The sequence below is a fragment of the Aristolochia californica genome, unplaced genomic scaffold, assembly GCF_029961685.1.
Source record: "Aristolochia californica isolate CCGP_79_NKW_82.1479 unplaced genomic scaffold, dmAriCali1.0.hap1 SCAF_12, whole genome shotgun sequence".
Taxonomy (NCBI): Eukaryota; Viridiplantae; Streptophyta; class Magnoliopsida; order Piperales; family Aristolochiaceae; genus Aristolochia; species Aristolochia californica.
In genome coordinates this window covers 27,848,509-27,871,474 of record NW_027181793.1, presented here as the reverse complement: position 1 = coordinate 27,871,474, position 22,966 = coordinate 27,848,509, and the positions used below count along the sequence as shown (strand labels likewise).

Genomic DNA, 22,966 nt, shown 5'->3' with positions numbered 1-22,966 from the left:
GAAGGGTGAAGAGTCGCTTGTTTATAAGGTAATTAGTTAGGTATATCTGGGTGTTGTGAGCTGTATTTGAAATGGCTGGGTGGAGCCTTACTGAAAATCCTATCCTGTCTTTTCACGACCTGTGTCGGTGATGAACTTGAAGATGCGATTGGGTCTTCGAGTGTGCTTGCATATAATTAGTTTGAGCTTCTGGATATGATAGAAGCGGGTGGTTCTGTTCAGATTGCTTCTTTGAATGAGATAGAATTTTGTTTCCTGAGAAATTCACTGTTTAAAGGGTCAGGTAATTAATGGAGACGAGAGATGATGGCCTCTCACTGATCTGTGCGTGGTCATTTGGAGTCCATGGGCTGATGGGAATCGCCAAGCCCACTAGTCTTCAAATATCGGCCTTCTCTGAATTCCTGCGAGTCCATTTAGATGTAACCACGTGGCAGTTTCTCTAGCACAGTAAAGGATAAGCTGCTCCGCCTAAAAGAAAGATCTACTCCGTCCCGGACTCGAAATCGGGAAACAAATTCCACTGCCACCGATCGCCCTCTGCATTCCATTGCATTCGTTTCTCACGAGCCAGTCATGGCCATGGCCTCTTCTCACCAGAGTTTTTTCCTCAGAACTCTTCGCCCGACTTGCGGACAGAAGAAGAAGCTCAAGCCGCTCCTTTCGGTCTCGTGTGCGTCATCCATCCACAACAAAGAGCCAGACTCTGCAAGGTATGCATTTTTTGAATTGCTGCGATGGTAGTTGTTCCTGGGTGATGGAGTTAGGGTTATTAATGGTGTTGCATTTGCAGTGGGAAGGATTTGGGGTTAGCGAAAATAGCACTCGTCACACTTGCTACTGGCGTTCTGACGATGGGGTTTGTTCATGATGCTATGGCGGCCAAGTCTGGTGGTCGGGTGGGCGGTCAGGCGTTTCGATCGGCTGCCCCACGACCATCGTCTCCTCGGATCAATAACTCGAGGTGAGAACTGAAGAGAATCTGTTGTTTTAGCACATGGTTACTGGGCTTTATGTCGATCATTGGAGCATGATGTGGGTGTGCTGCTGCTGCCGCCTGAATCATCTCATCTGCTACCTCTGTGACCGAGGGATCTTAGTTATCCGCTCTGAACCAATTTGCTTAACTATTGGTTGGGAGGCTACAGACTTTTTATGCTCAAGAAGTTGGGAATTTACTGGAATTCGTATATCATATTGAAGACTGAACTGTTCTCAATCAAAACGAAAGGGATGATTCTTCTTCTATAGAAAATTAAAAAACACCGTGGTCATTGACTCATAGTAGTATGCGCAGAATTCTCTAACCTTGGGATGATATGCCAAAATCTGCAGGACAAATATTTACATAAATCCACCTGTAGCGCCGCCCCTAATCGGAGGGTATGGATTTGGGTCGCCGTTCTACGGCGGATGGGGCTGGTCCCCCTTCTCGTTCTTCGTGCCAGGGCCAAGCGTCGCCGTCGGAGTTGGCGGAGGATTCGATTTTTTTGCACTGTTTCTGGTTCTTGGGGTGGTTGCAACCGTCGTTCGAAGTTTTAGAGGCTCAAGAGATGATGATGACGACGACGAATTTTGAGTGCGAAGTTTTGATGTGCAGGAACCAAATTTTGAAGTGGGGAGATACTGCAATTAATGAAATGTCTGCAATGGGTGTATAATTCTTGAGTTTTTAGATGACCTGACATATGTAAACTAAAACCGAAAGTCGCTTGTAAATCAGGAGCATAACATTCCATTAATATTGGCGTTCTATTGGAAAAATGGATCAGGCCACAGTCGAATACTTCTTTCGTTGTTTTACCAAGAAATCCTGATAATTCAAGAACAGAACCACCTGAATTAGTTTTATAGATGGTGGAACGCTGTTCCATTCAAGCTCTTCAAGAACAGGAAGCTCTATTTTTTCTTGCTAGCAAGTTGGATGGGCAGCCTGCAATCCTATCTCTCATTATCTTGCCCAAGTCTTTCCCCTCTTTCCTCCGCAACCATATCCCACCCCTGCTCATCTCCACCTTCGTCGTTGACGATTCTGTCATGGGCCGCCTCTTTTCCGGCCACGCCAATGCCCTGAAAGCTTTAGAGCTGTTTACTGTTTCCCTTCAATCTCCCAAGTGCCAACCCTCACCTCTCGCCTTGGAAAATACCCTCCTCTTTCTCACTCGGATCCGCCATTTCGAAGATGGGGATTAATGCAAGAAATGCACCCAAAACGATCGTCTCTGATTACCGACAAATCGCTAAGCATAATTTTACTAAGATATGCTAAATGCAAGTCTTTTCTTGACACCCTTGAACTGTAAACAACCGTCTCTGATTACCCACAAATCGCTAAGCATAGTTTTAGTGAGATATGCTAAATGTAAGTCTTTTGTCGACCCCCTTGAAATGCTTGATAAAAATGGAGGCTGTTTGGCAAGGCAAATTCGGGACCGATGAATATAATATCCTCCACCGAGCTTCTTATACGAGGCAAATGGAGGCCCCAGCGAAGAAGGGAGCCATCATAGCGAAATGTAATTCTCGATGGATTCTCATTTGGAAATATATTTCTCAATCATGTGCGGCTTTGGGAACCTCCGAAGAATGTTGAATCCACTCTCACATTTTACACAGAATAAAAGACTAGTGTGTATCTAATCTATAAGCTGCACAGCTGCAATAGCAGGTATTTTTTCTCTCAGTTTCTGTGTCAATGCAACGCGGACAGTCATCACTCCAGCCGCAGGCCCACTCAGGCGAACCTTCACAACATAGCCATTGATCTCAACTAACTCAAGGACTCCCCCTCCTGTTCCAGAAAGATATGGTCGAATTTCTGCCAGGACCTGAAATATATACTGCCTCTCAGTCTATCTACTTGAGGTAATAGTCCCTTCATATGTCTAGAAGCAGAAGAAAAGAAGAAATCAAGCGCAAATGAAACTAAAGTACCTTCTCTATATTTTCCTCGTTGAGCTCAAGGCCAGTCTCAGTGTCTAGAATCTGCTCGACGGCTTGAATTTCAGGGATTTTGTCCCTTAGGCGAGTTTCTATGCCCATTTTGAGAGTCATTGTAGAGCTTGGACATGATCCACATGCTCCTTGCAGCTTCAAAACCACAACAAGTCCATCTATTTCATGGAGAGCGACATTTCCTCCATCAGCCATTAGACCAGGACGAACTTGATCCAAAACCAATTCAACGCTCTCTTCCGTAAGTGGCAGAACGCATCTTGGGACGGCAACACCTGTTTCGATTTCAGATCAAAGATATATAAACAGGTCAATGCAAAATAGCAATTTGCGATGATAATTATACAGGCTATTCGAATTCCAAAGTCCGAAGAAAGAAAAAAGAAAAACTGTTTTACAGTCGTCCTTTTTGAATACGGTTCCAGTCAAGTACTTAAAGCCATTATCCTACGCTGGTATTTGGTTTTCTTCTCTAAAAATCCTGGAGCACATAAACTGTTTGATTAAAATGGCCGTCTTGTCATCCAGTACACATCTGATTTTCAACTTGTTTCTCACGCAAAGCATTATAATGAAACCCATTGGTACAAGACTCGATTTACCTCCTTGACGCTTCCTCGCCCGACTGCTGAAACCAGTGCGTAAGAAATATCTGATATCAAACTGGCCTCTGCTAAAACCATTCTGCTTCGACGCAATTAAGCCCGATACTGAGACTTTGTTCTACGGAACAATGGGCAACGACATCAGGGGGATCATGCCTGAAAATTCATATTGGAGATGAGAAAATGGGGTACCTTAGTAATGACTGAATGTGTGCTTGAAACTAGTTCGCGCGAAGGTGAAATCTGGAAATTTTGAGTAGTTCCAGCTCTTGCTTTTGGGCTCTGCAATTGGCGTGAAAGAGAGCTCATCTTTTAATTCACTGAGGTAATTCCATGAAAATCCTGAACAGGTTGCAGATTCGTTTGTAGAACTCGGGGCGTAGAAGGGATGACAGGAGGGCCTTCGATGGGTTGATGGAGAACGCAGCTGCAAGAACATAAGGTACGATACGCTGAAGATAGAAGTGATGCCACGTCCTGTCTAACAAGAGAACGAGACGATGCCACGTGAGCCCACGGAGGCAACAGCCAGCAGCAGAGAGGTATGTGACTTATCAACTAGAGGGTAACAGATCCTATTTGTAATAGATAATATGCAGTCTAAGTTCTAAAACGTCCTCAATTGTAACAAAACCCTCAATTATCACCAATGTTTATTAAAATCGAACCGGTCATTAAATCAGAACAAATGGCTGATTTCGGGTCAAATGGGGCACTGATAGTTTTCAAAGACACGCCTCATTGGGATAAAATTGGCCGAAACCGTCAATGTCTGTGTGAAAGTCAGATCTCTGAAATACTGAAACACGCGCCAAAACTCCTCTCATTCCGAGTCGCCTTGCTTTTCTCTTCTGTGAGTCTGTCTCGGCTGGGGGCACGTCGTCTGTTGTTTGCCGGCGGCTCACAGTCGTCTGTTGTTAAGTTTGCCTTTTGTTTTTCTAGCTTTTGGCACATCTTGCTTTCCTTGTATTCCTGGACTCGATTAGGGAATCCTTGCTGCAACTTTATTTCTCACTTTCGACGACTGAAAATAAGAGTCGGAGAATTCTTTCCCCGATTACGCAGATCATGGAGAGTGACTTGGAAGAGTCTGCAAGGAGGAAGACTCTGCGGAAGAAGCCTATTACAAGTGACCCTGCTTTCAAGGTTTTTTCCTTGTCCTGTTTATCTCCTGTCAAGAAATTCGGAGTTGTGGCCTAGTTTGTTCAATAGTGTGATTGGATTAACTGTCATAATTATCTCTGCCTTGTTATGTGGTTAGAAGATTATAATTTGCTTTCAAAATTTCATTTACTGGTTGCTTTCTTTGGTATCTGATTTCTTCATATTTGCTAGTTGCTAATTGTTGAGATTATAAATCTTCTATTTGGCTTTCATTGGGACAGATTGCCCCTCGGCCGTCTGGATGTTATACTCTTTTTAAGTTTTACATAGGTGCCAAAGGTAAACTTGAATCAGTAGCGCTCCATAAGCCTTCTCTGCTGAAATTCTTCATGGAATGTGTTAAAAACACATAAAAAATAATACTAGGGGAATCTAATCGAGGTTCACTATGTTGGCATCGATACTGTAAATGATACCTAAAAATCTGATACCCATTTTACCCGAATGAATAATAGGGAGCATGTCCAGCAAATGTTTCACGTTCAAGATACCCAAGTTTAGCCTACTTCTGAATAGTGTGAACTGTCTGAAAATGCTGATACTGAATAGGGAACAGTTAGAATACTTAAATGCTTCTTTAAGACAAAATACATGAATTTCACCTGAAATCTCCTCATGGGCATGGCTGAAATGCTGCTATGACCAGTACAACTTTTTATTTTTTCATTATTTTTATTTTTTTTAAAGATGCGGCTAAAACATCTTGGCTTATGCATATGTGCCTTTAGAGGAAAAGTGGAAAGCAATTACATGGTGTGCTTCTATGTTTTATTATGTTTCTTACTGAATTTTTTTGTTCTTTGCTGGGTTTGTTTCTTATTTCAACACTTAGATCTACATATTATCACGTATCTAAGAAATTATGTGGTCCCAACTCCCGAATCCATCTAATTGGCCTTTTTTATTTGTCAGAAGGCAATTCTGCATATTGTTCTCATTGGCATAATTTCATGCATGTTTCTCATACTATTGCTAATGTGCCAGCACACTATGTCTCTCACAAATATCAAAACAAGCAGAGTAAAGCTTTATTATGTTTTATTATGTTTCTTACAGAATTTTTTTGTTCTTTGCTGGGTTTGTTTCTTACTTCAACACTTAGATCTACATTATCATGTATCTACGAAATTATGTGGTCCCAACTCCCGAATCCAGCTTATTGGCATTTTTTATTTGTCAGAAGGCAATTCTGCTTATTGTTCTCGTTGGCATAATTTCATGCATGTTTCTCATACTATTGCTAATGTGCCAGCACACAATGTCTCTCACAAATATCAAAACAAGCAGAGTAAAGCTTTATAAAAAAGAAGAAGAAAATAACATAAAAGCCATTGGTGTAGATGTTGAGATTTCCCCGCAAATGAGATAGGACTGCATCATATATCTTCCAGTTTTTAGGTCTTCATCTTAGCTTTCTTTGGTCCAATGATGTTGATTTTCTGTAGAATTTTTTGCAAGAGGAAGATTTGCGGCTGGAGACTACCCGAGCAAGATGTAAGCCTTCTTAGCATATTCTTTCATTTGCAATTTTGAAGTTCACTTATTTGATGTATGTTTCTGCATCAACTACTAAAATCGTCTTATTTCTCTTTTAGTGGCAAACCTTGTCAAAAGGCATGAAGAATTGACAGAACGTTTATCACGGTATTGTTGGTCAGATGTTTAAGGTTCATGTTTGAAGCAGTTCTTGCCTTGTTTCTGTGGAGAAGTTTTTTTTGTTGATGTCTATTCAGATGCAGAGCTGATATGTTTTAACATTTGAAAAAGGAATGATGTTTGAGTGTGTTTTCTACATATGGTTATGGGTATAAAATCTTTTAGTACATGGGTTGTATGGTGATGGATTTAAGCATGATATTTTTCTTGTGGCCATCAAAATATGAAGTGTTACCTGCTGAATACAATAACATTGGCATACTTTTTCTTTGAAACTTTGATTGTAGAGAAACCTAGCTTGTTTTAGCACTCTGTTCTGTATTTGACAAATGAAATACATATAGAGAACAAAAAAACTGTAGCATGATTTTCTTTTTGTCTTTCACACTTATTGTTAAATTAATGCAATAAAGAAGATTAAGAGAGAAGAAGAAGGGGGGCGGCAGCAAGAGAATCGAGACTCTCGTGATTAGGGTTCTGATCAACCCTAATCCATACTTATAGCTTAAACATGGGTACGCAGATTATAATACCATCACTCACTTAAACCCTTATATCTCCTACATTACTCCTCCTAACTACATGAAACTTGAGCTACATAAACTCTCAAACATACTGAATAAGATAAGTTTATGCCTAGGAGGTTTAGACAGAGAGAAATCACCAAACTACCATTTTGCAATGTTTTGTAACTCTTATCTATATTTGGCCTAGTTTATCTATCATTTTCTTCTATTAGTCAAAATATTTGTTCTCGGAATATTTCCAGAAAGTTGGTCTTACTTTTTGATGATAATACTTTGGCATATAAGCTGTGATATCTTTCTTTTGTACATTTGTGATTATTGATATGGTCTATTAAAGCCATTTTTTTTGCATGCTTTCGGTTTTAATATACATAATTTCAACTGCAAATCTGAAGTGTGTCATATTTAGCTATTTCAGTAAATCATTATGAGCACATTCACAGGGAAGAAAAACACTGGTTAATTTCATGTGTAAACATGTATAATGTTATGTATTTTCTTTAAGAAATTCAAGACCACTTTAAGATGAATTTACAAGCTGCATTGATGTAATACCGAGTATATAATATGTACTGAAGAATTGTTATTAACTTTGTCTGGTTTTCCTTCCAGTTGACAGTCTTTTGCTATGTTAAGATGCCATAAGAGATTTTTTTTTTTGAAAAAGAAGAACAACTTGCTGAAAAATAAAAACAAAAGAACAAATTGCTAAGGTTCGTTATATCCAACCTGATTCTTTTAACTGGAAGGCTCTGCCCTTGCTTTAGGGATTCTGATAAGCTTGTTTTTGAACGTCTGCAAAAGGAATTTGAAGCTGCACGAGCTGCTCAGACCGAAGGTAACGTTCATGTGGTTGTGTGTGGAGATTCGGTTATTTATTGTACTCTCTTCGTTTTAAAATATCAATGAATCTGTTACTTTAATCTGCCATCTATGAATGGTTTTTTCTTACTTTGTTGTTTCAGTTATCACGTTGGGATTATCCACATAATCTCTAAAGACACTCAGTGCTTAAACTATTCAAATGCCTAATCTTTTATTATATTTTTGAACATTATTGCTCCTCCTTCCATATATTTTTTGTCATTATGAATCATTCTTTTTAATTCGTGTTATATTAAAAGCATCCACTTATGGTGAATGACAGTTATTTTTAATCCCAAGTGAAAGTACGTTTTGCAGAGATATCTGTGGATGGTGAACAATGGAACGATGGCTTATTAGCTACAATCAGAGAGAGGGTAAGTCTTCTCATTTTTCTAATTTATTCTCTTGTGTTCTACTTGCTATCCATATTTGTTATCTCAGAAGCATGATGGAAGCAAGAGTTTTTGTCACCTCAGTGTTACATCAGAGTAAATTGTGTGATGATTTTCTTGGTTTGGTTGAAGTCCATTAGCTAATCTTGCATTTAATTTTTGGATTTTGTGTCATACAGATACAAGTAGACCATGAACTTCAACATTATTTGGGTGTGTGTATGTGTCTGAGAGAGAGAGAGGAAAATTTTGTGTAAATTATTTATATTGATGACAGGGTAAAATCTTTCTTATGTTATTATAATGTTTGATGAGTAATCAGTCTTTAGTTCTGCATATCAGGTTCACATGGAAGCAGATAGAAAGGCAATGCCAGATCAGAAAAGTATTGTACCGGACTCTCACTTCCAAGGGAAAACAACTTACAAAATTGGAACTAAGGTACTACTTATTTTATATAGATTTTTCTCGATTTCTTTATGGCTACTTTCATTCATTTGTTTCATAAAAAGGTAACCGTGTTATGCTGAAAGCAGGAAGAATTCAAGATTACCGACTCTGCTAAGGTCTAGCTGTCAGTTTCGATTATTCTTTTGTCTTACTTTAATATTGTCTGGGTTGGTAATTTCTCTGCCTTACAATGTTATTCTGTTCCATATTTAATGTGTATGTACCCAAATGTATAATGAAGTGAGAGATTTCATTGTGCAATTCCATGTCGCATGAGACACTATGACTCATTATCTCATCTTGTGGGGGGGTGAGTCGGGGAGGTTCAAGTCTCACCAGGGGTATTGGGTGTATTGTTTGTGAGTAACATTGAAAAAAAGAAAACTAGATACGAAACCAGATCTTTCTTCCTTAGTCAGGGTTCAATTGTATCGAGGTTCCACTTGGGACACCATTTTTTTTTTTTTTGAATGTTTTTTCATGGAAAGTAGAATGCTTCTAGGAGGTATTGTCAAGCACGAGCTGATACATAGAAACCTGAAAATACGACTTCTCAGTGGGTACACTGCCTCTGATCACAAGATGTTGATGGAGGAGCTAATCCTGGTGAGGTAATTAGAAACAGTATTCACACTTCGGGAGGTATGTTCCCGTGTGTTGATGAAGGAAGAAGTATGTCCTCAATCTCATCAGAGGAGTCACAGAAGCACCCTCCACGGAAGAGTGTAAACAGAAGCTTTCACCATAAACTCAGTCTCTAAAAGAGTGATATAGTAACCACGCCTCTGCAGAATTGTGATGATTGAAAAGGGGAGAAAAGACTGGATGAGTGGAGCTCCAGATACTTGGATTTCACCACCCTCACTGGTTGAGTGCAGGTTAACTCCACTGCTGACATTAAAATTCAGCTTGAACCAGTTTACCTTTTTCCTTCCCTTCCCTTTTTTTGGAGGGGGTGGAGGATTGAACGGTGCTAGTTTGATAAGAAACCACATATCTTCATTTTTTACCACATGGACCTAGATAAATGACCTACTCTAGACAATTCATCAGAAGTCCTCTTCCTAAACTTGACCGAACTTGTGTAAAAAGGACATCTGAAATTTGGGATGAAATGGGGCTGGAATAGGTGGGCAGTTGTATACCTTCCAATTGCATGGTATGCATTGGCATACTTTGAGCAGAAGGTGAGTTCTCTCAATTACAGATTATAAATAGTGACAAGTTAGATCTAGGGGTGTGATTTATCAGCTTGTGCCACTCACTGACCATTTGATGTTCTTTATCTTTCAGTAGTATAAACTGTTTCAAATCCTAGTCACTTTTAAATTCATCTAAAAAATATTAAAAAATTGAGTCAAGAATATTTTTTTTTTAAAATGAAAAAAAAGAGAGGAAGATTGGACCTAATTCAAAGACATTGTTAAAGTTTAAAAGTTGGGCCAGTTCCTCCTAAAATAATTGGCTGAAGTTAGGAGGCTCCTATGCAAATAATAAGCTTAGGGTACTTCCAGACATACACCAATGTGAGATAATTATCTCACACATAATAACTCTTACTCTCAGACAACGAGCTTGAGAAGTGCAACATTTGTACTATGATGCTTCTGTAGTCGAGGTCTATTTCCTACTTTTGTGGGACGAGAGTTTATTGTCAGGCCTTCTTGCTTGTGTTCACTTGTTGTGGAAAGGGATTCTTTGGTGGTTATCATTTGCTTTTCTTAGCAGAAGGTTATCGGCATGGTGTTTTCTTCCTGTCTATGATGAGATAGGTAAGATTTGTCAACCTCTATGGTGATTCATTGTTGCGTATAGGAGTTGTGTGCACATCTTGTTAATGGGAAATACGTTTCAGCTTGAGGCTTCAATAATGGAAATTGCTATATTGTTTTTTTTTTTTTTTTCATTTGGGTTTCTGTGCTGTATCAGCATGGCTTATCATAGGGTGGCCCGTCTTGTTCTTTTTCCTCCATATATATGTTTTTTTTATGTAGGTTTCTGTGTACCCTTCCTCCTTTAGCACAATTCTCATCTTTTAAGAGTAATAATATTTGGCAGTACTTTCATTAATGTTATTACTAAATTTGTGAAGTAAAACATGGATTTGAACTTCAAAAAGCAATCGATGCTTTGATCAAATTGATTTCTCCAGTTCAAACACATTACCATCTTTAGGAACGAAATTAAATCAATTAATGGTTATGATTGGTTACATTTTATCCACAATTTGGATTATATGGTATGAACCATGTGAACTGTTTAAATTAAACACGTATCTAGTTTCTTAAATCTGAACTTTAATCATCTAATGGAGACAAATTAGGATTATTAGTCGTACGAGCCACATGAGAGAATCATTTTAAGAGTATTGGTAGCATTCTTGTAGTTTTTCCGGTTGTATTATCAAGAGAAAATGTAGCACAAACTTATGTTTATTGTGAGAAGCAGTAAGAATGTATTATTTTTAGCATCCTTAGGAATGAAGAATGATAATTTCATCAGGTCTTATTGAGTGAGATAAATTACTTAAAATGAAAAAAAAATCTAATTTTAGAGCATCTATCATTGGTCTTGCAGTAAATGCATGTTACACAGGGAAACCTGATCGACTTGGCTGACTATGCTGAATCAAGTCAACATGTCAGAACCACAGGGTCCTGGCAGCAGAATTGCTCCGAGTCACCTTAGCTAGTATGATTAAGCCATTGGCCTGACTTACTAAATTCCAATGTGATTCAGCCTAGTTGTTTGTCTACTTAAGTAAGAAAACCAGGATACATGCTTGCAGCACAACTGTAGGTTACTAGTATCGTATAAATGAATTGAGATGCATAACTATCAAGTCCGATATATGATTGAGTTCAAACTTGCTCTGAACCGTTTTGTTTATCATGCTTTCTGATTATGATCATGAAGTCGTGACATGAGTAGGTTCTGGAACTTTAGCGATATTTTTTTTAGTATATATATTTGCAAATGATGTGTATATTTGAATTTTCTCTGCCATGCTGTAGGCTGCAGATGAGATTTGTGAATCTTAATGACTTTGCAATCTAATCTGAGTATCCCACTCAATTTGAATGCACCATTATTTGGTTTCTGATTTCAAGGTTTAGCTGATTGAAGCTTCACTGATGGAATCTACAGCTTCTTATTCTTTTGTGCAGGTAATTTGTTGCTTAGAAGGAGCAAGAATTGGGATTCAGTATGAAACGTCATATGCTGGTACCTTCCCATATTTCTGCCTCTAACTTTTAAATTGTTCTCTGCTTCATTCTCTTTCTAATGCTGATACGAATTTATTGGGTCTGAATCAATCCACATACCCATACTGAAATGGATTGTAATTTTGTACAATGTTAGAATATTTTCTTGTTCCTTTTTTTTTTTCTTTTCCTTGATTCCATTCCCCTCACTGTACTTTTTTTTGTTTATTCACAAAAGAATGGAAATAAGCATGATTTTGACAATGCCATGGAATTAATTTGGTTTGATGCTGAGTAATTTTTGCACAGCTCTTAATGTCTGGTTTCATCCTCAATTTTGTGATTAGGAAAAGCAATATGTTTTGTTATAAAGCCCAAGTTTAAGAAGTTCATTTTGACTATACAAAGGTTGCTTTTTAATTACTACCAAGTATATGAAGATGGTCTTGACTAGAGTAATCATTCTTTTTTGCTTTCTGTCACTGATTGTTTCTCCTGATATAAAAAGTTAATTGTGTTTGGGTTTTGCTCATATTTTGATTTTTTTGTCTGAAATGTGACTTTTTCCTTAAGTATAGGCTATCTGGATGTACACTTAGGGCATCTGATTGATTTAGCTCTGGCCTTTCTCTTGTCAGGAGAACCTTGTGATATTTACCATTGTGTACTCGAGAGCAAATCATTCCTTGAGAAGATGACCGTCATGGAACATACAGTTCCTTTTTTCCTTCCAATTCGGGAAGCAGAAAATGATCTTTTATCTTCAAATGCCATGGTTCGTCTGCCGTTTGCATTTTTCTTACTTCTTTTTTGAGATATTGTATTTATTTTACTCTGAGGATAGTTGTTTGGATGGGCTTCAAGATCTCCATTTCAGATCTGTTTAGGCCTTTTTTGCGCAAGCAACAATGGGTTGGAATTTGAGATTAATGGGTACCACATCTTATCAGTAGATTCACTTAAGATTGGCCTGTCGTGTTAAGCATGCCTTTCTATGGGATCAATGTCTATTTCCACTTCAGTATATCTTGTTGTGCAAGTCTCATACTGTTCTTTGAACTTGGTTTTGTGTAGAAAACTCATTCTGCCTATTTTGTGCTACTTTTTCCACCAGAAATTTATTGATTATGTTGGAGAAATTCTGCAAGCTTATGTTGATCGACGGGAACAGGTTTGTTGTTGAATTTCTTAAATTATGGGAAGAATCTTGGCAGCCTTGTGTTTATTACATTTGAAAATTAAGAATATTGGGGTATTTAGAACAGAGAGAGAGGAAATTGAGAAGAGAAGAGAGTTTGGGGAAAAGCAGCAAGAGCTGCGTTGAGATTAGGCTAAAAATTCGAGCCTGTCCCCTCTTTGGAACATCACTTAAGTGATTTGATGTATAAGGACAATAATGCCCCTATGTGCAATATCCTTTATAACTTCTTTCATACATAACAAAATTATGCCAAACTTGAAACATAACATAAAGGCAAGTAAGTAACCCAATATACTAAAATCATATGACCTTAACATAAGTTTGGTAAAATGACCAAACTACACTTACATCAGTATTTTAACACTCAACGTCAAAGCTGGAGAGTAAATATCCAATAGTCCCAACTTGTCACAAAATGCAAGATGTTCACACCATCAAGAGGTTTGGTGAACATATCCCCAAGTTGTTCTAAAAACTTTACGTACAAGGTGACCACGTTCCCTTGCATGACAACATCCCTAATGAAGTGACAATCAATTTCTATATGATTTATTCTTTCATGCAACACCGGATTACTACGATGTAGCAACTTGATTATCACTTTTCGTAACCATAAGTTAAGGAAACCCAAACTCAAAAAGAACTGATTTCACTCACATAAGCTCACTAATTGTATCAGCCATCATTTTGTATTCTGCCTTTGCACTAGATCTAGCCACTACAACTTGTTTCATGCACGTCCAACTCATTATGTCACCTCCAACAAAACAACAGTAACCAATAGTAGATTTTCTATCCATTTTACACCCACATAATCTGTAGTTGATTTTCCTAATATATTAACCTCCTCATTCAGAGTATATAGTAAGCCTTTTCTAGGAGCACCTTTCAAATATTTCATAATTCTTTTGAGTTGCTTCTAAATGTACCAATTGTTGGTTTTCCATAAATTGATTCAATAGTCCTACTAAGTAGGATATATCTGACCTAATAACTATTACATAAATCAATTTCCTAACTAGGCATCTATATTGGGTCTTGTCCTTGAGAATAGGACTGTGAGAGCCATGAAGTTCAACATTTACTTCCATAGGAGTATCCACTGGCTTAGCTCCCAAGAGACCATACTTTTGCAACATATCTACAACATATTTCCTTTGACATAGAACAACACCCTTCTTGCTCCGAGCTACTTCAATACTCATAAAATATTTCAGTTGTCCCAAATCTTTAGTTTGAAAGTGTGTGGCCTAATATGTTTTTATTTCTTCAATTCCTTCCAAGTTACTCGTAGATAATAATACAATATCATCAACATATACGACTAATACAACAATACCAGTCTTTCTTTTTAGCACAAACATAGAATGATCACAATGAGTTCTATGGAGCCCAAACTTCACCATCACATTGTTGTATTTTTGGAACCATGCTCTAAGACTTTGTTTAAGCCCATAGATAGGTTTCTTCAACCAACACACTTTCAATATCTCCCCTTCAACAACATTACTAGGAGGTTGCTCCATATACACTTCCTCCTTTAAGTCGCTATACAAAAATGCATTTTCTACATCCACCTTAAATAACAGCCAACCTTGGTTAATTGCCACCGAAACCAAAATGCGAACTGAAGTGAGTCTAGCGACAAGAGAAAATGTTTCAAATACATCTACTCCGTGTGGGTATAACCCTTGGCGACCAATCTAGCTTTATATCGGTCAATAGTTCTATCAACTCAATATTTAATGGTGTAGACCCAACGGCACCCCATAATAATTGCCTCAGAAGGAGGTTCATAAAGACTCCATTTGCCCCTAGATTCCAAAGCATTCATCTTCTCATCCATAGCTCATTTTCATTCAGGTAAAGCCATAGCGTCCTGCACTGAACGAGGTGTAGAAGACACAGACAGTGACATAGTAAACAATTTATAGGAAGGGAACAAATAATCAAAACAAAGATATTGAGAGATAGGATGAGAGGTACATGACCTTTTGCCTTTTTGAAGACTTAAGGGAAGGTCTAAATATGATGAAACCGGACTTGTAGGCAAAGAGGAAGATGGCTGGTACTAAGGGACGAGCTCATGTGCTAGAGCCTCAATGAGCATTGGTGCAGGCAGAAGACGGTGAGGATGTCGATTGCAGCATACCTGGAGTGGTGGAGTAGAACCTGTATTTGGTGCATCCATAAGAGCAATGGGAACTAGGATATCCATAGAAGTATCGGATGATGAATGAGACTTTGTAGAAGGGGTAAAGTAAGGAGTGTTTTCAAAAAATGTGACATAAAAGGATAAGTACGATCAAAACATTTGTATCCTTTATGATGACGTGAATAACTCAAAAAGTTCATTTAACTGCACGAGGAGACAATTTATCTGTAAATGGATTAAACAAGTGAAGAAAACAGGTAGGCCCAAAAATAAGAGGAGCAACATCAAATAACTTACAATTGAGTTTTAAAACCTGCATAGGAACTTGTCCTTTTAAAATAGACAAAGGCATGTGAATAATCAAGTAACACGATGTTAACAAAACATCTCCCCAAAAAGATAGGAACTTTCGTGTGAAACATTAATGTACGAGACACTTCCAGAAGGTTTTTGTTTTTACATTCAGCCACTCCCGGAGATTAAACACAATGTCTAATGAGTAATACCTCGTATGGCATAGAATGATGCAAATTTGTGATTGAGAAATTCAAGTCCATTATTGGTACAAAAGATATTAATACGTGCACCAAACTATTTGTAATGTCATCAAAGAATTTGACAAATACATCAAAGATTTCAGACTTCTCTTGAAATAGATGCAACTATGTGACTCTACTGAAGTCATCAATAAATGACACAAAATACTTAAACCCAAATGGACTGAGGACTCAACAGGGACCACACATTTGAGTGAACTAACTAAAAAATATGAGAACTACAATTAGAACTAACTGGGAAATTAGATTTATGATGTTTTCCCTGTTGACATGACTCACAATCAAAGGAAACATCAGCTGGCAAAGAAGGGAAGGATTGACGGACTTCGACTGTTGATTGATGCCCCAAATTCAAGAGCCATATAAGCGGAGATTCTTTGACTGTAAGTGCCACGATTTGTTGAGTAGGTGTATTGTCCAGCAAATAGAGCTTGCCCTTCTCAAGTCCTGAACCAATCGTCCTCTTCATCATCAAGTCTTGAAACATACAAGAGGTAGGAGAAAGGGTTACAAAACAATTTAGAGACTTTGTTTTGTGACTTATAGATAGCAAATTAACAGCAAAATTAGGAACAAAAAGAAAAAAATTCAAGGATATATCAGGTGTGGAATGAACAAAACTCTTCATCCATTGAGGTAACATGACGATTGGATTGAGAAGGGTGAATTGAATAAAACAAGGATGTCATACCTAACATGTGAGTAGAGGCTCTTGAATCAATGATCCGGGAAGGTGAATGGGACACATTCAGTGTTGGCATACCTATTCTTGCCATCGTGGCACTAGCTATAGAAGAAAGATCAATGTCAATAATGGTAGGAGTAATAGGAGTAGTGGTCAATTGACCAAGTCTTTGTAGCAACCGTTGAATCTACTCCTGAGGGCAGAGTGTGTTGTAGTAGCAACTATCCCAACAGAATTTACCCTTACTGGCTTGCTAAATTTCTCTTAGCATTTATCAGAGGAGTGGTTGGTCCAACCACAATGAATACACCTCTTTCACTCCGACCATGACCTTGAGAAGAGGAATCTTTACTTCTACCTCTATAGCTGCTCCCATGACCTCTTGCCTCAAATTTACTAGAGACTGAGTGGAGGTTGAGAGCAGTTGCATGTAAAAAATGAGTATCCTTATCAGGTTTACCAGCCACCACTCCTTCTGCTCGAATAACTTTGTTAAAGGCTTGTTCAAGAGTGGTGACATCATCATTCAGATCCTAAGCCATCCAGAAATCTGGCAACATGAATCTGGTTTTTCTCTTTCTGAATATCATCAGCATTTGTAGTAAACGGATAAAACGTGCTGATTTCCTGTAGAACACCCCTCATCTCATTGAAGTAATCATAACTAACCCACCCCTCTACATGTTGAAGTATCGAGTACATAGTTCATAAATATGAGACTATTAAAAATACATCCAGGGGTACTTCGGTCATTTTATCTTCCAGGGGTATTTTGGTAATTTCACCACCTCTGTGGTTAAATTTCTTTATGTGATCTTATTCTGCATGTTAATTTATATTAGTGGCTAAAGTTTCATGTACATAGGATGTATAGTTAGGGTGATAAAGGAGAATAAGGTTTATTAATTGTATAGGGGTATTTGTGTAATTATTACCCCAAGACAGTTATTTAAGAAGACTGGGGGGTGTGCACGACTCTCAATGAGTCTCTTCTTGCTCTTCAGAGAAATTTCTTTCTCCTTTCTCCTTTTTTCTCAAATTTCTCTTCTTCCTTCACCCAAATCTTCATTTTTATAGAGACAAATTACTTTCTTGAGGTAAAATAGAGGCCAATGTGGTCTAAATCTCCTTAGCTGTCCCATTGCTTAAAATCTGGCCACTGAAACGTGACTGCATGCTATTCACCAGCCATGTCATCACCTGATTGTCTTCAGCTTTGCAGTCTTCATTTATAAGATAAGGGGGATCATCTCTGATATACTTAGCCATTCTTTTGGTTTTCTAGAAACAAGTACCGATCTGGGCCAATTTACATAGTTGGATCCATTCAATTTGACTGAAGTAATCTGGATAAATTGAGAGTATTTGCTCTCTGAACTCTCAATAGGTTTAAGTGCAGCAACCTGCTTGCTGGATTCTGCCATCTATCCTATCAAAGTACACGACAATTCTATCCTCATCAAGCCCTCGTACTCCAAAAAAATTCCAACCACCATGACAGAAGAACCCTGAGCAGATTAAGTGGGCCCCACAAGTCAAAACTAGGGCACAATCAGCAGACTCTAAGTCGCAATCTGATGGGTAATGGCACACACACTCTCCAAATCAGCAATTAAACTTTAGAAAAATCAGTTTAGAGGACACCTAGTATTATGACGCAGGCAAGAGGTGATGACGCTGGTCTTGGGAGGAGTGTGCAGGTAAGAGGGGGCTAGGATTTCAGTTAGGGATCCTTTAAGGGTAGTAGATCATAAGGATTGCTCAATGGGCAGTAAGAAACCATCAACCAAATGGTTATGGCAGGAAGAAGAAGAAGAAGAAAAATCCAATTTTTAGCCTACCAGTCCAGATATTGGTGGAAAGGACCTTCAGTAGGGTTGATCGATGTGGAAAGTGAAGCCTTGGCTGTAGAAATCTACCCAAGAATGTCTTCTACCACTCTGATACCATGAAAAATAAGAATCTTGGAGAGATTTAGAAAAGAGAAAAGAAATTGAAGAGAAGATAGTTTGGGGAAAAGTAGCAAGAGCTGCATTGAGATTATGCGCAAAACTCGAGACAATTTTTGGGTAATGTACTTTCACAACTGATTCATTAGTGTTATTAGGGGATAATGTACTTTGGGAGCACTTCTACTGCAGGTTTCTTGGTGTCTGTTATTTGGCAACATGTGACTCATTGTTGTCTAAACCCATTTTCATATTTGACATTTTCTTTTCTATATTAGAAGTCTTGGTAAAGCATTTTTATATGTATTGTTTGGGATGGTCTGAGCACACATGTACTCTTTGATTTATTTCAGCTAATCTTTATGTAGAATGGTTCACCTGGGTAGACAATTTCTACTTTCTTTTGGCTTCTTCTCCTTTTGTCTCCTCTTTCTTTTCTTTTCTTTTCTTTCCTTCTTCTTCTTCTTGAGAAAGTCTTCTCCTTTATTCTTTCTTGCATGCTTCTTTTTCCATGTCTTTTCTATTTCAAATCCTTATTTATTTTCTACTTTCTTTTGGCTTCTTAACCTTCCGTCTCCTCTTTCTTTTCTTTTCTTTTCTTTTATTCTTCTTCTTTTTTTTCCTCTTCTTTTGAGAAATACTTCTTCCTCTGCTTCCTTCCTCTATGTAGGTGACAAATTTTTTAATTTTTTCTCTTCCTTAAGTTGAACTTATGTATTATTTAATTAATGAGTATATATTGTTTACTATTGTATTTATGACATTTATTAATATTAGTTGTTTCTTTGAAGCCTAATTACTAATTAATTTTTTTTCTCCAACCAAACAAGTATTTAGTCATGATGGACCTGCAACGCACTAAATTTATGCCTCACAAATCTTTAAAATATTTAGCTAATTATATGTAACATGTTATATACTATAATGAAGATTTTTTTCCTATTCCTTTTTTTTTTTAAACTTTTTCGAAATTCTTTTTTGGCCTAGTTGCCCTGTAGAGCAACACTGAGTCGGGTCTTGATCCTGAGTTACAAACCCTGGGTGGAACTTAAGGCTGATTTCAGCTTGCAATTTGATTCATCTCTTCATGAAGTCGACACTTGTATGAACATCAGGAACTAATTAAACACTTGAATGGCTACCAAATTTTTTCTTGTTTGAGGATACTAGTTGATTATTTTAGTGCTTGTGTTTTGGTTTAGTGTCCTTCGACTCCAGAATATAAGAATGGTTATTTCTTTTCCTTAAAAAAAAGTTCTGGATTAGATCTAACTAATCATGAATGACTCTTCCATCCTTTCTTTCCCTCTCTCCTGAAATCTTATCATCTCTGTTTCTTCTCTCTTTTAAATCTGAGATTTTGCTTAATCTTACAGTTAATCAAAAGTATCTTTTGGAGAAGAAATAACTTCTGATAGCAAGTGTAAGTTGGCCATCATAGGCATTCTGCTATCAGTTTGTATTCTGTTGGCTTTTCATGATAAAACAGACAGTTCTGTTCAGCCTTGTGAACATAAGCTCGTACTGTTTGCTGTACATTCTATTTATGTAATTTTGGTACGTTGTGAATATAATGTTATACACAGTACACATGTTTGGCTCTGATCAACTAAAATTTCACTTATGTATGCTTTTTCATTTCTTTACTTGAAACAGGTTCGCCTTATTAAGGAATTGTATGGTAACCAGATCGGAGAGCTTTATCATAGCCTTTGTTATGATCGGGTTGAATTTGTACTTGAGGAGTCTCATTGGTATGTTCTTATGTATCATCCATTGCATATGAAGTCCTATGAATATTGTTGCCATTCCTGGAGGCACTAGCATGTAATGGGAGATCACAATTTTCTTCATCCAAGTTAACTATCCATGTTTGGCATGATATAAGATCAGTGCTTATCGCATCTCAGATCCTTGTTATTATTTCATTTATTTTTGTCATCTATTTCCACTATAAATGTTTTGGGTAATGATAGTTTGACATTTCTAACCTTAGTTCTTTTCTGGTGCAGTAAACTGACTGTTAGTCTCAGATACATTGACCTTGTTTCTGTCTTGCCCACTCGCATCAGAGTCTTGGCTTGGCCATTGCATTGCTCCAAGAAAATGATTACAACTTCTGCAACAATAAATCATCACAAAGGAAATGGTGCAGCCATAGCCCAAGCTATCCCGTCTCCTCTTACTTATGCTGAGGATGCGCTGAGGACTATGAGCTTACCAGAAGGTCCTTTAACTCCGTCAATCTTTATATCCTCATAATTTAAAATTAAATCACTGCTCCGAATCTGACCATGTTTATGTTTGTTTTATTTTTGGCAGCGTACGCTGAAATTGTACTGAATCTGCCTAAGGCTCTCCAACAGATATTTCCACATCTAGAAAAGAGTTCAACCGAAAAGGATGGAGTTGGTACTGCATAGGAAGTGCACCTTAAAGTAGGTTCGTATTGGTGTGGCTCCAGGTGTTATATTGACTGTGGGTTGCTTTTTGTATTTATAATGTAGAGAGTTATCTTGGAAATGTGAAAGAGGCCTAGCTGGGACCAGTTGGAGTTGAAAGGGAGGGTTTAGTTCGTATTTCAATAGGACTGGAGCTGTAAATCACTGGCAATCCGCCTGTCAGACTTTCCTATTTGCAGAAGCTTCGAAGGGGAGAATCTGCACTCACCCTTTCACTGTTGGAACAGGCAGGGAATGTCTAGTCCATCATTTTCTTCGCGTTCCAGTGTACGCGTGGGCACCATTGGTTATTGTCCGGCCATGTTGGCGTTCTGAAGTGGAAGTGACTGCCTCCCACTTTCTCGAACAAGAGATGGTTCCAACGTCGTATTAACACGTCTCCATTGCCCTGCTCTGCTCAGAAGCGTCCGATGGCCACAGTTGACCGTCGGCTCTTGTTTAACTTTTGTATATCTATCAACCTAAACTTAATTCTCATTTTGACGGGTGGACGATGCCTGACAGTTTTCGGTTTTCATTAAGGTTAGAACAAATTATTTTTTTTCTTTTTGGATAACTAAATTATCGTTATCTAAACTATTTTATGTAATGTAAAAGAAAAAAAAGAAAATCATGATTCGTATCTATAACTACAGAAACAACAAAGATAACTCCTTTGTTATGTATTTTAAAATATTACTTTTTAGTTGGTTAATCAAAGGGTTTGGATTTGCTAGTTCCCAACAAATCTGTGAAAGACATACTAAATTTGAGGGATGCCCTTGTCTCTCCTGTTTTTGGTCCGGTGAAAACTCCCCTTCCGATGTTGACGACAAATCCCCTACTAGATGGTGAGAGCGTCCAAAAATAGATAGGGAAGGGGGCCCTATAGTGGTATAGCCCAAGTGCAGTTGTTTCCCCTAAAATGTTGAAAATCAATACCTACGCCTTGTCCATCTTCTCGCTTCCCCTATTTACAATTTAGTTGAACTTGACCGGTCGGGATCCATCTTTCATGGGGCTGGTGTCTTGAACATAATCATATAAAATCTTCTCAGTCACAACCCCCATGGTGATTGCAGCTAAAAGTCAAAAAATGAGCTGAAGCTGTCGATTACCATTCTCAAAGACAAGCGCATTTTGTTCATTTATCTAACCAAAATATCACATGCTGTTGGACTGGATTCATATTTTCAAACTAAACCTTGAATAATTTGAAGAAGAAGAAAAAAATCCCCATTGCTCTCCAGAAAGAACACGTTTTAATCCTCGTTTGTCAAAGCTGGATCCGGACCTTCTGGAGAAAATTTTCATTCAGTGAACTAGTTGGACCTATCCAATGATTATAGTTAAATAAAGGAATTGGAATGTCGAACGTTCACAAATCACATGGCCCCTGTCAGAGGCTATCAGCCATGCACATGCCCTTGGTCGAGCTCAGATTGCTTCAAAAGTCTTATCTTATCTCTTGTTTGCGGAAATGCTTCGCAACCGGGCCGTAGCCTTCGCCTACGGAGACGCCATGTTTAGTTTTAAAACTTCATTTTCCCCTCTACTAAACATTAGACTCCGAAACCGATTTAGGTTGGATTGGGCCGGCCGAGTCCAAAGAGCCGATTCAAAGCCAATATCGGTCCCGATTTTACTCGAATCTTGCTGGCGATCTGACGTGGGAAAAGGAGGGTGAGCGACCACAAAAACACTAAACGAGTCCGGACAAAAATAAAGATTTTCAACCGAAAAGGAGAAAACAGAGCAATCGATGCCCAATCATGTACTAACACATCTTGTACGAGACGAGGAATCAAATAAGAAAGGGTGGCCCCCGTGCATACCCGCTCCCCTTCTCTCTCCTTCTTTTCGCTTCAAATGCATGTGCGCTCCAGTCCAGACTACAGCCTCTTTTCAAACGAAACGAATCAATCACCCTCCTACCCGTTCCCTCTCCTCCATTTTCCGAGTCATCTTAAAACAATAATCTGAGTGAGGTTTTTCAACCGTTCCCACTGTTACAGAGAGAAGCAATGGAGTAATCTATGATTTTAAGAGCTCATGTTTAAAATCCAAGCAGCTTTAACAAACCCAGGTAGCAAGAGCTTTTTTTCTTTCTTTCTCTTGTTCGTTTGCTGTGGAAAGGTTGATTCTTGAGTTTATTC

The 22,966-nt window shown here is 38.1% G+C and overlaps 3 protein-coding genes across 4 annotated transcripts; 2 read left to right on the top strand and 1 right to left on the bottom strand.

The window, feature by feature from the left end:
• The first annotated feature begins 421 nt into the window (after nucleotides 1-421).
• LOC137946535 (FLUCTUATING-LIGHT-ACCLIMATION protein 1, chloroplastic) lies at nucleotides 422-1,837 on the top strand. The gene is made up of 3 exons (XM_068792875.1): nucleotides 422-713; nucleotides 794-964; nucleotides 1,336-1,837. Exons 1-3 carry the CDS (start codon nucleotides 577-579, stop codon nucleotides 1,577-1,579), a joined length of 552 nt encoding a protein of 183 aa, XP_068648976.1. The 5' UTR covers nucleotides 422-576; the 3' UTR covers nucleotides 1,580-1,837.
• A 582-nt stretch (nucleotides 1,838-2,419) lies between these two features.
• On the bottom strand, nucleotides 2,420-4,086 carry LOC137945548 (nifU-like protein 3, chloroplastic). Its single transcript, XM_068791484.1, has 4 exons — nucleotides 3,753-4,086; nucleotides 3,558-3,678; nucleotides 2,935-3,230; nucleotides 2,420-2,828 (listed from the first exon to the last, which is right to left on the bottom strand). Exons 1-4 carry the CDS (start codon nucleotides 3,867-3,869, stop codon nucleotides 2,637-2,639), a joined length of 726 nt encoding a protein of 241 aa, XP_068647585.1. The 5' UTR covers nucleotides 3,870-4,086; the 3' UTR covers nucleotides 2,420-2,636.
• Nucleotides 3,975-21,523, top strand: LOC137945547 (uncharacterized). 2 transcript variants are annotated; one of them, XM_068791483.1, is made up of 13 exons: nucleotides 3,975-4,102; nucleotides 4,626-4,706; nucleotides 6,185-6,218; nucleotides 6,320-6,368; nucleotides 7,675-7,745; nucleotides 8,090-8,148; nucleotides 8,509-8,607; nucleotides 11,784-11,841; nucleotides 12,461-12,597; nucleotides 12,937-12,993; nucleotides 20,026-20,123; nucleotides 20,382-20,596; nucleotides 20,692-21,523. In XM_068791483.1, the coding sequence occupies exons 1-13, from the start codon at nucleotides 4,061-4,063 to the stop codon at nucleotides 20,790-20,792; spliced, it is 1,101 nt and encodes a 366-aa protein (XP_068647584.1). In that variant the 5' UTR covers nucleotides 3,975-4,060; the 3' UTR covers nucleotides 20,793-21,523. The 2 variants fall into 2 exon arrangements, with proteins under 2 accessions (XP_068647584.1, XP_068647582.1); XM_068791481.1 differs by having other exon boundaries at nucleotides 6,170-6,218.
• The last annotated feature ends 1,443 nt before the right edge of the window (nucleotides 21,524-22,966 follow it).